Here is a 12,940-nt window from a genome sequence, read left to right as displayed (position 1 = left end):
CAGGTCCTGTAAGCACAGAACAACCCCACGGCTCCTGTCCGGCTGCAGGTGGAGGTATGTGGGGTCACCAGCAGTGGGGGCAGATTTATGGAAGCCCATAGCAACCAATCACAGCGCAGCTCTCACAGTTAGTATTAGACGGCATTCTATTTACTGCTACTTGAAATGAGTTACAAGTGATGAACCTGTCTAGGACCTCAGCCCTCTGAATAAAGGGTTATCTTCTGCCCCCCCCCCCCCCCCACCGCCCTCGCTGAGTGTAATAGGGTTAATGACTGTGTTATTGCAATGGATTAAATTCTGTGATGACACGTGATGCAGACCGATGTGAACCACTCGGCATTACTGACCTCCCGATGCAAGCATGCTGGCCGAACGGTGGGAGGACGGTCTAGGAACGAGGGACTGACCCTGACGGACCGAACAGTGCGAGCGGGACAGCGCCCTGAAACTTGGCAGCGTATTAAAGTTGGAAAATGACCCTATATAGGAAAATGGGGCTTACCTGGCACTAAGCGGGGTTCCTATAAAGGAGTCCACCCACTAGCACCTTACAGTCCTGGCAGGCGTGACTGGTGTACAGTTGTCTTTATGTCCCACAGGGTAACCGCATCACCGGAGAGCAGCGAGAGAAAATGAACCCACATACAGAGAAATGGGGGAAAAGCAGTCAAAGTAACAATAAAAAAGAAGCCTCTTACATGAGAGGGTGGGGTATCAAACTCCCCGGTAAGGAGCCCCGCCCCCGGGACGACAGGAGTTGTTTGGACTTAAGTCAGATAACGCACTTTAATATAGACTATAACAAAGGTATATGCCAGATGATAAAACAGTATATGCAATGCGTTTTGGTGCATCAAATACCCTGTTTCCCTGAAAATAACACAGGGTCTTACATAAATTTTTGCTCCAAAAGATGCACTAGGGCTTATTTTCAGGCGATTATTTTGACAACAGCAGGACTACCCGATCTGTGTGTGAGAGCCCAGCACTTCCAACCCTTATTGTTGCTCACATGAGCGCTCAGACCTTCACTGTTAACATTTTTACTGTTCATACTGAGCAGTATAAACACCAACAAAGCCCTGAGCCGCCGACACAGGATCACTTTCTGGTTACGGGATTCATAAATCCCGCCTCCATGAAGCGATAGCTGTGATTGGATCTTTGAGAGCTGTATTCATTAGCTGTGATGCTCAACCAATGAATGCAGTGCTCGAAGAACCAATCACAACCATCGCTTCATGGAGGTGGGATTTAATCCCGTAACCAGAAAGTGATCCTGCATCAGCAGCCGAGGGCTGTGGGAACCGCACCAGGGCTCTGGGGAGCAGTGGGGAGAACCGACACCGAGCCTGCTGGTTAAGGGACTCAGCTGACCTGCGTGCAAAGCGCTGTAAAAATGCAGCAACATACAGGCCAAATTTTGCCTCTATTGCCTCCATGTGGGGTAGATTTGAATATGGGGCTTTTACATCAACAGAGGCCCGAATACACGTGTCTTTCCACGTGACTGATTCCAATAAACTTAAAGCTGACCGGTGTCTTTGAGGTAGGCGGGTCGGTGTGCCACACATCTTCATCAATGGTGGTCTATAAATTCTGAAAGTCAATTTGTAATGGAGCCGACACCTGAAATTCGTGGTCGACCGGACTGGTGGGTGTCATTTTTATGTATTTTGTGAAGAAAGTAAAAAAAAAATCACTTCAGAATTTTAAATTCATAAAATTTTTCTTGCCAAGTATGTATACTAAAAAGCGTCCTCCACCAGCTCATATACAGCGCCCTCCACCGGCTCATATACGGCGCCCTCCACCGGCTCATATACAGCGTCCTCTACCGGCTCATATACAGCGTCCTCTACCGGCTCATATACAACGTCCTCCACCGGCTCATATACAGCGTCCTCTACCGGCTCATATACGGCCTCCTCTACCGGCTCATATACGGCGTCCTCCACCAGCTCATATACGGCGTCCTCCACCAGCTCATATACGGCGTCCTCCACCGGCTCATGTACGGCGTCCTCTACCGGCTCATGTACGGCGTCCTCCACCGACTCATGTACGGCGTCCTCCACCGACTCATTTACGGCGTCCTCCACCGGCTCATATACGGCGTCCTCCATCGACTCATGTACGGCGTCCTCCACCGGCTCATGTACGGCGTCCTCTACCAGCTCATATACGGCGTCCTCCACCGACTCATGTACGGCGTCCTCCACCGGCTCATGTACGGCGTCCTCCACCAGCTCATATACGGCGTCCTCCACCAGCTCATATACGGCGTCCTCCACCGACTCATGTACGGCGTCCTCCACCGGCTCATGTACGGCGTCCTCCACCGGCTCATGTACGGCATCCTCTACCGGCTCATATACGGCGTCCTCTACCGGCTCATATACGGCGGTGGCGGTGGTGATTTCTCCTGTGGGGTTATTGACTAGTTTCTTATATTATTTTGTGTTGATAGGATTAAAGAAGCTTCTAGGTCTTAGAACTCTTTGTCCATAATCACCATGGAGACCATCTTGTCTGCATTTTTAATGACTACATCGCTCTTCCCGAGTAACTGCCTTCTTGTCCGAGCTTTTCTGGGAGGGGAGGGGGGGAAGCAGGCGGTGGCAGGCGGTGGGGGAGAGCGGAGGGGAGCCGGGGGGAGAGTGAGAGAGATCCCTTCCCCCCACACTCGGACGAGAAAGCAGTTACTCGAGAAGAGCGATGCTCGCTCGAATAACTGACCTTACTGAGCATGCTCGCTCATTCCCAATGAGAAGTTGTTTTAAAGTAGACATTTGGATTTTGTTTCAATTAGATCTGGACACTGGTTTAACCCCTTAGTGACAACCCATACATGTTTTCCCTTCCTGGGCTTTAATCTACAGGGCTGCAATAACACAAGCCGGCCCTGTAGACTGCCTCGGGGTCTGGGAGTGTGACAGCTCTCTGATATCGGCTGTCGGAGGAAGTCAAGAGCCTGTGGCTGTTATGGGGGGTGGGGGGGCCACAGTGGATCTGTAAGGGGAGATAAAACTATTCACAATTGGGATGTCCTGCAGCAATCTGGTCCTTGAAGGACCAGCCGCCGGCTTCTGCGCATGCTTGCCACTTGCCAAATGTCGAGTGCATGTGCAGAAGGCCAGAGAGCCCAGGAAATTTAAATTTCCCTGCTCCCAGCTATGAAACGTAGTCGAAAGCAAGGAGATGTCACCGGCGGCCATGGTATGCGATCCCTGGCCACGTGATCACCGATATCCAATGGATAGTGGTGATCATGTAAAGATAAGAAAAATCCAAGGATCTTTTCTAAGCTTCTGTGCTTGCCCATCGGCAAAATGCCTGACGCAAACACTGAAGCTGGGGGGGGGGGGGGGGGGGGGGCACAGGGAGTTTAAAATCTCCTTGCCATGAAATGTAGCCGAGAGCCTGGTGCAGGGACCGTAGCTCTCGTGGAGAAGTCCTTGGTCACATGATCACCATTATCCAATGGGTGCAAATCCTCATTTTTCTTTGTGATAAATGATATATTTGCAGAAGTACGAAATTTTATTTTTTCTCCTCTGAATTGCAATAAAGTCTGAACTAAAACTATGAGGTCAAAAAACTCGTGACACCCTCAGTGACTATAATAAGGTATTTTTAAAAATGGGGTCATTTGTGGGGGTATCTATCATTCTGACACCTAAGAGCCTTTGCAATCTTGGTTTAGTGCAGGAAAACTAAATGTTCCTCAAAACTTTAATAATTAATGTTAAATTTGTATGTTTCCTAAATGGTTAAAAGAACTAAAGTTTTTTTATATGTGCTTCCAGAATAAGGTAAACAGATGGAAATATATATCTTATTAAAAATGTGTACAGTATGTTTGCACATATTTAACATAGTGCAGTTGAAAATGTGAAAAAAAATGATATTTCTTTCAAAATTTTCCTAATTTTGGCACTTTTAATAAATATACACATTCTATTGGTCTATTTCTACCACCTAAATGAACTACAATATGCAAAACCTTTACGGAGTTATTCTAGAATAAAGTGATACATGTCAGATTTTCACAATTAAGCTTGGTCAATAAGGCGCAGACAGGCTTGGTCACTAAAGGGTTAAAAGCAGTCATCTTATTATAATCTTCTAGGACCTTCTGACCTTACCCTTTTCCTCGACAGGGTAAAACTTACCGGTTTTAAGTCAGTAGTGATAGCTTTATGTAAAATGCTAAAAATTGGGTCCTGTTTGGATTCAAAATTGGATTCAGCCTTGTGGCCCCTGATTTGCTGTAGCGGTCATGTAAAGAGGTGACATGCTTTGATCCTGAACCTGGAAGAACAGCCTTGGCAAACTATTTAATTCCCGCTCCAACCTGTATATAAAGAGAGAACAGAAGATCTATTGGTACAAATAACTTATTACGTTTTTAACTTTTATTTTTTGTTTTGTTTTTGCTGTCGGGCATTGGGAAAAACCTGTTTCCCCCTTTTGTTTTTTGCAATGTATTTTCATGGCATTTGCCATGTGTTATAATTATTGTGTTACTTTTATTCTACGGATCATTGCATAACACCAAATTTGTTGAGGTTTCAATAAGTTTTACCACTTTTGCACCAAGCAGACAGTTTTTTAATTTTGTTGTTTTTACACAAGGATTAAGATTAAAAGGAGAAGGCAAGAGTGGAAATATAAAGGGCTCATTCCATATCAGCTGGCCTAATTTGTGAGAGAGTCCCTGCTCGACCAAAGCACTGACACACTGGCTTCTATTTTGCTTATATACTTACTGTTTTAGCCTCCACTGAAATTGGTAAAAAAAAATCATTTTTGCAAATTTTACCATTTTTTTTAAACCCCTAAACTCAAAAAAGACACTTTCCAATTTTGTTTTGCTTTATGCCATTAGAAGCAGCCGGTTCCTGTAGTTTCATGCTTGTGTATTTTACCTAAGTGGGATAAACCAGTTACAATAGTCTGATGAAGTTCACCGGAGACATGTTATGTTTATGGCTATGGAAAATAAAGAGGGGAATTGGGGGCAACCCTGGTGAGCGCCACGCAGAAGTCAAAAGTCGGTCGATGGAATACTGTTTACTACAAGGTTAGTTTTTAGGGATTTATATATAAATTTAATCCATTTTGAAGGCCAAATGCAAAGAAGACAAGCCTCTAGGAAAGTCCACTCCAATGAGTCGAAGGCTTTCACTGCGCCCAATGATGCCAGAGCACCGGGCATATCATGTAGTCTGCCAAGTTGAATAGTTGTTTGAATCGTACAGATATTTATAGTTGTGGATATACCGGGCATGAAGCCTATATGATCAGGATGAATGATGGAGAGAATAACTTGGCTTAGTCTAGTGGCTAAGGCTTTAGTTAGGCTCTTGTAGTCAACATTGACTAATGCAATTGGGTGATTGGAGTCGGAATCAGTGAGATCTTTACTGGGTTTTAATATTACTATAATAGCATCATTAAAGGATGGGAGGTGGTCCTCCAGAAGGGCCTGTCATAGTGTGTCTTGTGATAATGTGGAAGAAATGATGTAGTAGTTTGTAGTGCGGGTTGGTATGGATGTGGCAATACCAAATTTGTGTAGATTTTTATTGTTCTTATGGTCAATAGTTTTTTTTTTCAATAATTGAAGCCTTGTATAAGGGCTACAGACAAACTTATGGGGTCATTCTAAAACCAGTAATGGTAGCTTTACAATGACATGATGTTGATGGCCCTCATAGAACCGGAGCTAAAGCCATTTAAAACAGAACAAACTGTCTGAAACGGTGAAGTCCTTTCTTGCAAAATGAACAGATGTTGTCCTAAATTTCTGGGGGGGTTAATTACCAAGCTATGTTTTTCATTATCGTGTTAAAAGTGGCATAATTTGTTCCATATTTCCGTTGACATACTCATATGAGGGCTTGTTTATTAAGGACAAGTTGTATATTTTAATGGCATCACTTTGTTTTGTGGCTTATTTTCTTTTTTTATTTTACATTGGATTTTACTGAACTGTTATTGAACTTTTCTGAAGACTAAGTTATACTCTCTAGGCAGACTTGAAAATGCAATTAATCGATTGCTAAAGTAGTACACCCCTCTCCCTCTTACCCACTTACATGCTGCTTATAATTCCTATTGATTACGACATGGAAGGGGTTAAACGGTCAGCAATGAAGCCTTCTATATGCTCAACCATTAACGTAGGAGCCCAGCTGTGAGTAGAGCTCCAAACACCCAACTAACTCCTACTAGATTGCTGGAGCTTTAAACCTGCACCATAAAATTTACCATAGGATGGGTTTAAAGCACAAAACCAAAAGCTGTACACACTTGGTCACTAAAGGGTCTCCTTACAAGTTTTCCCTTATAATATCTAGTAATTGTGTTATTACAGGGGATTTTGTATGATTTTACATTGCCTGATCTTCTATATCAGATAATTATCCTGATTGACCCGACCAGGATGGAGAGGAACCGGGACAAGATGGCGGAGAGTATATTCACCCTCACCCTAGAGATACTCCTCCAGCTTACAGGAGAGGTGAGAGATTCTGGGGATGACGTCACGTTCCATCATTCTTATCTCTGTCAGTCTCTGCTCACATCTACGGCAGAGGAATTACTGCAGATTAGGTCATAAATGCTGGAAAATAACAGAGCCGGCTAGGCAGTTTGCTGCTAAAATGACAGACTCCAAACAGATCTATTATAAGGCAATGGGGCTCTTGGGTGCTGCTGATGTCGGCCATATCATAGATCCGACACTCTGCCAATGTTGTTTTTCTGTATCAATGACAGAGTGGAACAAAAAAATTGATGAACACAGATGTAAACAGAACCTTAGTAACACATGGATATAATTGGAGAGGTGAAGGACTCTGGTAATGTCTGCAGGGATATTTATGGATGTATCTCCCTATAAACAGGATTACACGGTAGTGAAGAAGACTTCTAGTGATGGCTGTCAGGCCCCGGTGTCTGATGGATGGGGAAGACCCCTGAGCCCAATCACAGGGCCTCCACCTCACCCCCTGATACTGGAGGAGATCAATGAGCAGAAGATCCTAGAACTCACCAACAAGATGGTTGAGCTGCTGACTGGAGAGGTGACGCTGCTGGGAATGCTGGGACATTATACAGTAACGCTATGGCGGTATAACGTGTCTGGGGGATGACGGTATCATTGTGTTGTCAGGTTCCTATAAGGTGTCAGGACTTCACTGTCTATTTCTCCATGGAGGAGTGGGAGTATTTAGAAGGACACAAGGATCTGTACAAGGACATCATGATGGTGGACCACCAGCCCCCCCTATCACCAGGTAATAGGCAGGACTAAATCCACACGGCCTTTATTATTTGTATGTAGAGAATGAATTCAGTGGCTGTCTGTGTTTTCTGCAGGTAGATCCAGTAAGAGAGCAGCAGTGGAGAGATGTCCCCGGCCTCTTCTTCCACAGGATGATCAGGTAGATGGAGAGAAGGTCTCATGAAATCTCCCCTCTGGTCTGTAGGCCGGCTGGGAAGGTCTTGTGTTTAGTCTTATTATATGATTGATACTTGTGTAATGAGAAAGCTGGAGATGGCAGGATTACAGCCGACCGCAGACATTAGATCTCCGCATCTTATCCCTATTTTCTGGTTCTGGAGACTTCTGGTTGGAATAAAGAAGCAACAGGTTGGAGTTATACAGGAGACCTGCAGCTATTTGGCCCAGATCACTACTGCTGTCATGTCATTCCGGCTCCTCACACTAATTAATGACCTTTTCTGGCCATATAAAACCTCCCACACGACTTCTCCAACTGTGTGATGACTTTTACAATATTTATTTCACAGCTGGTGAAACTGGAGGAAGATCCGATCCCTATTGGTGCTACAGAGACACATGTGAGGGGGGATCAGCCGTGTAAGGAGGGGATTCCTACAGATAACCCCCCAGGTAAGACTACATGTAGAGAAGAGTCTGTGTTGTCGGGGTTTTCAGCTCTATATTCCCTTATTCAGCCAAAATAAAGTGTAACTGCTATTTAAAAAATTATGTAAAGACAATTAGAAGCCTTCTTCAAATGTATGTTGCTCAAATAAAGTGAGTGAACATTCAAAATGCATATTAAATATCAATGATCTCCATCCTCTGCAGACTCTTTCACATTTGTCACATGGGCTTATTGTGAAGCTGCTCTTATCTGTGAATATAACGGGGTGCTAATGACCAGTCTGCAAGTTCTTTGTTCTTTGCAAATGCCAAATGAGCCCTTATCATGTTTTCTCTCCTCTGTTGCTGAAAAACCAGAGTTACTGGGCATGCTCAGTAGGACGTTTTAACAGATCATAGTTTAAATATTGATCAGCACGATTAGCAACTGGAAAACATATGTGTGCCCACTAATAATGGCGATATCTTTCTAAGGGCTCATGTCCACGGGCGGATTGGATTCCGCATGTGGATTTCCGCAGCAAGAGTCCTGCAGAAATCATTTGCGGGAGATCGTGGATGTAATGGTTTTTCTGCGTGGATGTACACGGATGCACTGTAGATCATCCACACGGAAAAAAATCCATAACCCCACCTCCTGGCCTTTTCCCCACCTCCCTAATTGATTTTGACCTTCAAATCTGCAGTGCATTCGCAATTGTATTTGCGGATGCACTGCGGATCGTCCGCATCCCTTGACTTCTATTGAGCCCATCCGCACAGCATCCACACTAATATGAAGCATGCTGTGATCTGTGTACCGCACCAAACGGTCCGCAAATCAAATCCACATGCTTGAATTCAGTTGCAGATGCCAATGCTTCCTTATGGGCACTTTGAATTGCGGATCTTCCGTGTGGGTGACCCGTGCAGATTCCGCAAATAAAATCCCAAGGACATTGAGTCTAAAAGCGTCTTTATTCCCCGGTCAGCAGCACACGATCAGCAGACTGTAGTTGCAGTGCAGTACAGGGCAGTTTACAGCAGGGGGCATCAGTAGCTCTTATCTCTGTAACCTTACAAGCTGTATGAGCCGCGGGTAAAAGCAGCAGCTGAGAGCGCCTGCTAGAGGTAGTACATTACGTCACCCACGGGAAGAAATCAGCGCAGAACACGTCCTACAATGTGGAAGTATTCTGTTGCAATGGAGATGCAAAATACACAAAAGTTTGTCTAAAATGATTGGTCCATTAGGTTGGTTGTCAGATTTGCTGCTCCATAAAACATTGTTCCGACTATCAATGGGCAATCATTTTAGAAATTTAATTTGTATCAATAATATATAGCAATGTAAAAAAATAAATATAATTGTAATGTTATATTCAAAAATATTAAAATCTTTTTCATTCTTGGCAGATGACGACATCGGGAGTCAAGGGGGACAACTGATATTAGCAAACTGTAAGGTGGAAGATCATGATACTATACAAGATACATATGAAGAGCCTGCCATTATCCCAGATATACCCTCAGCCCTTCACAGTAAGGATCTATCATCTGATCCTTCTAAACAGGTTCCATCTTCTGATTCATCACTGACTAGTTGGCAACACAAAATGTACAGAAAAGACGTTGAACATGAAGGAGTTGACACATGGGAGAAGCCGTATTCATGTTCAGAATGTGAAAAACAATTTAACTATAAATCCGCTTTTCTTAGTCATCAAAGAACTCACACAGGGGAGAAGCCATTTTCATGTCCTGAATGTGGGAAAGGTTTTAATAACAAAACACACGTTGTTGTACATCAGAGAATTCACACAGGAGAGAGACCATATTCATGTTCTGAATGTGGGAAATGTTTTACCCAGAAATCGCCTCTTGATAAACATCAGAGAACTCACACAGGGGAGAAGCCATTTTCATGTCCTGAATGTGGGAAATGTTTTGCCAGGAAATCGTACCTTGTTGACCATCATAGAACTCACACAGGAGAGAAGCCATTTTCATGTCCTAAATGTGGAAAAGGTTTTATCAAGAAATCACAACTTCTTAAACATCAGACAACTCACATCGAGGAGAAGCCGTTTTCATGTTTAGAATGTGGGAAATGTTTTTCCCAGAAATCACATCTTTTAACACATCAGAGAATTCACACGGGTGAGAAGCCATTTTTATGTTCAGAATGTGGGGAAAGTTTTACCCAGAAATCAGATCTTAATAAACATCAGATAACTCACACAGGGGAGAAGACATATTCATGTCCTGAATGTGGGAAAACTTCTATGAAGAAGTTCGATTTTATAATACATCTGAGAACTCACACAGGGGAGAAGCCATTTTCATGTTCAGAATGTGGGAAATGTTTTACTCAAAAAACGCATCTTGTTAAACATCAGAAAACTCACACAGGGGAGAAGCCATTTTCATGTAATCAATGTGGGAAATGTTTTACTCAGAAATATAATCTTTTTACACACCGCAGAACTCACACAGGGGAGAAGCCATTTTCATGTTCAGAATGTGGGAAATGTTTTACCCTGAAATCAATCCTCGTTAAACATCAGAGAACTCACACAGGGGAGAAGCCACATTAATATTTTGCATTTAAGAAAGGTTTCAGCCAGAAAATCACATTTTCTTAAACATCAAATAAATCATCAGTGAAGAAGCCATTTTCTGTTATTTTTAGCCATTCTTCTTAATTGATAAATAATACAAAAAAATGCAACCTTCCTTCCTTCCCAGCACTCGTATTGACAGTCACTGTTCCTCTCCAGCTCCTAGGAATAAACTTGGCTCCATTCCTCCTGATTGAAGCCTATAGATACTGCTATTTCAGGCAATGGCTTCTAGAGGGTTTGGTGAGCTATTGGACTCTCTCCTTCACTCCATCATTATCCCCATAATGAAATCATTGTGTGCCAATAAGAATGGCCCCCTAGTCTGCCATGTTCAGTGGCCTACGATAGTCAGTTTTTTCACTTACAGTAATAGGCTTTACTTTAGTGTTTCGTCTAACTGATTGCATCATCAAGTACTTTTGTGTGACAAATCAATGTGGTAAAAATGTTTCTCATCCGTATCATGGGGAGACACAGCTTAAGACCTTGGATATAACTGCTGCCACTTGGAGGCAGACACTAAGCAAGAGAAAAAGTGTTGTCTTCTCCCACTAGCTAAATTTTCCCTGCAGGCACCAGGATAATCAGTTTTAACTTAGTGTACATAGGAGGCAGACCTCTTAATTGTCAGTCCTTATGTGCCATATTTGGACCTAGGGCATACAGGGAGGCAGAACTTTCCCCGTTACCCCACTGAGGATCACGAACAGAACTGTTTCATCCTTTCAGTTTTCGGCCCCCATCTCAGAAGAAACAATGGTATGTTCAGGCATTGCCAAAGGTGGCCCATCGGCCATAGGGTTCCCACTTTTTTTGTCCTGCATATTCTCTCCCTCATTAAAAACTGGCTAAAGAAGAACCATGGAGCTTCCTGTCTGGCACTGGAAATTTTGGCACCTAAATCAAAGAAGATCCCCAATGGGTGAGAGGTTTCGGTGGGCAAGTATAGTCGTTCCAAGGTAAGTAGTTTCCTCCTTTACAGTGATTACCAACTTGAGAGCAACAGCTGCTCTCATATCTATCCTGCTCCTTCCTGGGGACTCTTCTGGTACTTGCTGTGCCTTTCTCCCCAATTTTGGTCCGCTCCCCTTACCATTGAGGGTCGGATGGTTTCTTCTGTCTTGCTGGGCTGGTGTGTGCATTGTATAAAACAGTTCCTTTAGCTCCACGGAACAGTTTCATTGGGTAAGCTCTGCCTGGTGGCCAGCTTCCCGCTTGCTGCCCCTCCAGTATCATCACTAGTCAGGCTTTCTGTCTGGCACCATGTCCAACACCAGAGTGGAGGATACAAGATGGGTCAGCCAGAGTCACACATTATGTGTGTTCTCGCTATAAACCAAATTTGTATGTGGACAGTTGGATCTGTTTTGTCTTGACTGTAGATCCTTCTACTGGCACCCTTCCTATTCAGTCCTCTCTAATTGCAGAGCTGGAGTGGGCACACTCCAGACCTTTCCTGAGCATCCATGGCAATTCTCGACAGGCTGGACCACATGTCTAATCCACCTGGACAGAATGTATCTGCTGACGGCACCTCTTTTTCGTAGACCACATAAGAGGCTTAGGTCTTATCGCTCTAGGTTATCATCTGGTCTCTGGCTTTCTTCTTTGTTTCAGCGCCTCGTAGAATTCTACCTAGACATAATAGACGATCAGTGGGAAAATTCTCTGGGTATTTATCTGAGGGCTCCTACCTACTTGTGTTTTTGTAGCGCTGCGATATCGCTGTGTCTTTTTTTAAAGCAATTGTCAATGGGACTTTCTAATGTTAAAACACATCGCACAAAAATCACAAAGCACAAACTTGTGATGTATTTTCAAGATTAGAAAGTCTTATTGACAATCGTGTTAAAAAACTGCAGTGATATCACAGCAACAAAAACACTGAAGTTGGTAAGAGCCCTGACTCTGGTATGGACAAGGAACCGGTTTCCAAAAGGTCAACAATGGTGGAAAATCTAATTACGGCAGTAACAGATACCCTGCAGATATCGGATCAGCCTCCAATTACATCTACATCGTTTTTCTTCAGACGCCCCAGGCATACTCCCAACCCTTTTACCCCGCATGAGTAGTTCAATAAAGCCATAGCCAGGGAATGGAATGTTCCAGACAAACTCTTCATCATGCCTAAGTATTAAGATGTTTTATAGTCCTTCGGGGAGGATCTTGTGAGGAAATAGTTTGTTCTTTTAGTAGTAGATCCACTCATGTCTCATTTGGCAGAACACACCACTCTTCCTATGGTGGATGCTTTCAGGTGTGTAAGGTGTACATGGTCTCTCTGCATAAGTCTGCAATATTCTACCGGGTGCCTACGTATGCATCTGCAGATGCTTCCCTTGGTCGGAGAGTTTTGCAGATGGCAATGGACTGTCCCCATGCGTCATGAGATCTCCTCCTATTCCCC

General features: G+C 43.7%; 1 protein-coding gene across 1 annotated transcript in view; it reads left to right on the top strand.

Moving 5' to 3' along the window:
• LOC136626747 (uncharacterized) overlaps nt 1-11,591 on the top strand; it is a 259,097-nt gene extending 247,506 nt beyond the window's left edge. The window contains exons 14-17 of the mRNA XM_066601753.1: nt 603-729; nt 1,744-2,435; nt 7,831-7,930; nt 9,323-11,591. Of these exons, the coding sequence (XP_066457850.1) occupies nt 603-729; nt 1,744-2,435; nt 7,831-7,930; nt 9,323-10,503 (2,100 nt within the window). The 3' untranslated portion in view covers nt 10,504-11,591. The remainder of the gene's footprint in view (nt 1-602; nt 730-1,743; nt 2,436-7,830; nt 7,931-9,322) is intronic.
• Nucleotides 11,592-12,940: the final 1,349 nt, after the last annotated feature.

Source organism: Eleutherodactylus coqui, chromosome 4 (assembly GCF_035609145.1).
Source record: "Eleutherodactylus coqui strain aEleCoq1 chromosome 4, aEleCoq1.hap1, whole genome shotgun sequence".
NCBI lineage: Eukaryota > Metazoa > Chordata > Amphibia > Anura > Eleutherodactylidae > Eleutherodactylus > Eleutherodactylus coqui.
Note: the sequence above shows the minus strand (reverse complement) of the source record. Positions and strands in the feature narration are given on the sequence as shown.